Source organism: Scomber japonicus, chromosome 24 (assembly GCF_027409825.1).
Source record: "Scomber japonicus isolate fScoJap1 chromosome 24, fScoJap1.pri, whole genome shotgun sequence".
Lineage (NCBI taxonomy): Eukaryota > Metazoa > Chordata > Actinopteri > Scombriformes > Scombridae > Scomber > Scomber japonicus.
The window spans coordinates 5404460-5407618 of record NC_070601.1 but is presented as its reverse complement, the minus strand read 5'-3'; the positions used below and the strand labels follow the sequence as shown (position 1 = coordinate 5407618).

The 3159-nt window shown below is 48.8% G+C and overlaps 1 protein-coding gene across 1 annotated transcript; it reads left to right on the top strand.

Annotated features, from left to right (window-relative positions):
* Window positions 1-813: 813 nt before the first annotated feature.
* On the top strand, window positions 814-2766 carry pou3f3b (POU class 3 homeobox 3b). Its single transcript, XM_053314560.1, has 3 exons — window positions 814-2025; window positions 2377-2457; window positions 2734-2766. The coding sequence occupies exons 1-3, from the start codon at window positions 814-816 to the stop codon at window positions 2764-2766; spliced, it is 1326 nt and encodes a 441-aa protein (XP_053170535.1).
* The last annotated feature ends 393 nt before the right edge of the window (window positions 2767-3159 follow it).

The window sequence follows — 3159 nt, the reverse complement described above, 5'->3', positions numbered from 1 at the left end:
AAACATCCGCGCGTCGTCGGGGCTTGGAGTGTGTGTGGGGGGGGGGCGGGACTACGCGGCCTGTCAGGGAGAGAGAGAGAGAGGGAGAGAGAGAGAGAGAAAGAGATATAGAGAGAGAGAGGTGGAGAGAGAGAACAAGCGAATGAGAGAAGAGGCTCGCAACCAGCGCCGTACACTGTTATACTGGATTGTACTTCAACGGGAGTTTGCGGTTTGGCAGGTTTATATACATCAAAACAGAACAAAGAGATCTAGCTCTACAGTGCTATAAAAGAAGAGAGAGAAAAGAATAAAGCGAGGGAGAAATCTCAGCGACTGAATTACAAAAGAACTGAGGACACTCTGCTAATGTTTTTCACATCCAAAGGGGACATAAACTGGGACTTTGTACATTGTGGAGAATTTGCGAGGCTTTTTTTGTTTTTTGCGACCACCAAAAGTTTGTTTGGGACGAGGCTTTTTCCCCCTGTATATTTGAATTTTAATGCTCACAATTTCAACCCGGTGCAAAACTTTCCAAACGGACTGCACATGGTTTCAAAGGGCTTTTGAAAACCTGGAATTGTATTCTCCGATATCCATGCAGAAGTGTTTGAACTAGAATGTTGTAAATACGTGCGGATTTTATTCAGCTTTCTGACACCGTTTTTTAAGCTTTTTTGCGTCTTTTTACGCACGTCGATGGTATTTGCCAAAACCTACCCATACTTTTAAAGTTTGAATAATTCATGAGATACAATTTGCCTGCTCGAAAGAAGTGACTGTAAAAAGGGAGGGGGGTTATCCACAAACATATTCATAAGGGTTGACGGAATGGCCACCGCGGCTTCCAATCCTTATCTGCCCAGCAATAGCATCTTATCGTCCGGCTCCATCGTGCACTCTGACTCCGGAGGTGGTGGCATGCAGCCGGGCAGTGCTGCGGTTACCTCGGGGTCTGGGGGCTACAGGGGAGACCCCTCAGTCAAGATGGTACAGAGTGACTTTATGCAAGGCGCAATGGCAGCGAGCAACGGGGGACACATGCTGAGCCATGCCCATCAGTGGGTGACATCCCTCCCGCACGCCGCCGCAGCCGCAGCAGCAGCCGCGGTTGCTGCAGCTGAAGCCGGATCGCCCTGGTCGTCGAGCCCGGTCGGGATGACGGGCAGCCCGCAGCAGCAGGACGTGAAAAACTCCGGCAGAGACGATCTGCACACGGGCACCGCGCTGCACCACAGGCCCCCTCACTTAGCTCCCCACCAGACTCACGCCGGGGCTTGGGGGAGCACGACTGCGGCTCACATTAACTCCATATCCGGGGGGCAGCAGCAGCAGCAGTCGCTGCTCTACTCCCAGCCGGGGGGGTTCACTGTGAACGGGATGCTGAGCCCGGGAAGCCAGAGCCTGGTGCACCCGGGCTTGGTGAGGGGGGACACCCCGGATCTGGACCACGGCAGCCACCACCACCACCATCACCACCAGCATCCGCATCACCAGCACCACGGCGGCGTCAACAGCCACGACCCGCACTCGGACGACGACACGCCGACCTCGGACGACCTGGAACAGTTCGCCAAGCAGTTCAAACAGCGGAGGATCAAACTGGGCTTTACGCAGGCGGACGTCGGCTTGGCTTTGGGCACCCTGTACGGGAACGTTTTCTCTCAGACAACCATTTGCAGATTCGAGGCTCTGCAGCTCAGCTTCAAAAACATGTGCAAGCTCAAGCCTTTGTTGAACAAGTGGCTTGAGGAGGCCGACTCGTCCACCGGCAGCCCCACCAGCATCGACAAGATCGCGGCGCAGGGGAGGAAGCGAAAGAAGCGCACATCCATCGAAGTGAGTGTCAAGGGGGCTTTGGAGAGCCACTTCCTAAAATGTCCCAAACCCTCGGCCCAGGAGATCACCAGCCTGGCGGACAACTTGCAGTTGGAGAAAGAGGTGGTTAGAGTGTGGTTTTGCAATAGGAGACAGAAGGAAAAACGGATGACGCCCCCAGGAGTGGCACAGACGCCGGAGGATGTGTACTCGCAGGTCGGCAATGTGAGTGCAGAAACACCGCCCCCCTCCATGGACTGCAAAAGAATGTTCAGTGAAACATAGAACAGCACACAAGAATATTTTATATGAAATTAAACTGATTAAAAAAAACATACAGACTATCGCCAGGATAGCCAAATTTTTGATACTGTGATTGTGAGGGAATATGAATGAGACTGCAAATGTGTTATCTATTTTTCACCAGAAAAAAAAGAAAGAGAAAAAAAAACAGCAACCTCCTTTTCCCCCCCTTTTTCCTCCCAAATCCCCCCTTCAGAAAAACGCACCGTTAACCTTCTTCCAGGCCCTAACAATGTCTTAACCTAAAAGGTTCCTTCTGCTTTTTTCTTTCAGGGGCATTTTTTAGTAGATTACTTAAAAGATGCAAGTGAAGCGAGCGACCAGAGGGTGACAACTACAAGTTCATTCCACCAGGTAATTTTGGCGCATTAAAACACACCAAGAGGAAACCAAGTATTGTTTTTTATCATTCTATTTTTTCTCTTCCCTCCTTCCAAAAAATAAAAAAAAACACACAAATATTCCTCCCTCATTTTTTTCCTGTGTTTGATTGAAGAAACAAAGGAGCAGGCATTTTGTATATTTAGAAATGGGACTGACCCCCCTACTACTACTACTACTACCACCACCACCACCACCACCTCCCTCCTCCTCCTCTTCTTCATCCTCCATGCCCAACAATAAGAAAAGGAGGAAAAACTGCAACAAAATGAAGAAGAGTGACATCCACCAAGCTTCCATCATGATTTACAGCGATTTTATTCTCATTTTTGTTCCTGATGAGGACTGCATGGGTTCACTTACAAGGAGGATTAGGGATTTTTTTTTTCTTCTTTTTTTTTTTTTTCTTCTCATGTTGAGGCCCTCATGAGAGAAAAAGACAACCAGGACCAGGACTGTCCCCTTTCCCTAAAAAAACCCCAGCCTGATCTCAAAGATCACCCTCTTTTTTTTTCTCTCTCTCTCTCTCTCTCCTTCACATGGGGTTTTTTATTTCTGATTATTTAAAGGACTTTGACGCCGTGAGTGGATTCCCTTCTCTCCTATTTTTTTTTCTTCCTCTCCCAACAAATAGAGCATAAGACATTTGAAAAAGACTTCAGCTGCACTTATTTG

Excerpts from the sequence above, each read along its gene's own strand:
- pou3f3b (XM_053314560.1), top strand. The coding sequence starts at position 814 with ATGGCCACCGCGGCTTCCAATCCTTATCTGCCCAGCAATAGCATCTTA. Across the intron at positions 2,026-2,376 it reads TGTACTCGCAGGTCGGCAAT|GGGCATTTTTTAGTAGATTA; the intron begins GTGAGTGCAGAA and ends TTTTTCTTTCAG. Across the intron at positions 2,458-2,733 it reads CTACAAGTTCATTCCACCAG|GAGGAAAAACTGCAACAAAA; the intron begins GTAATTTTGGCG and ends CAATAAGAAAAG.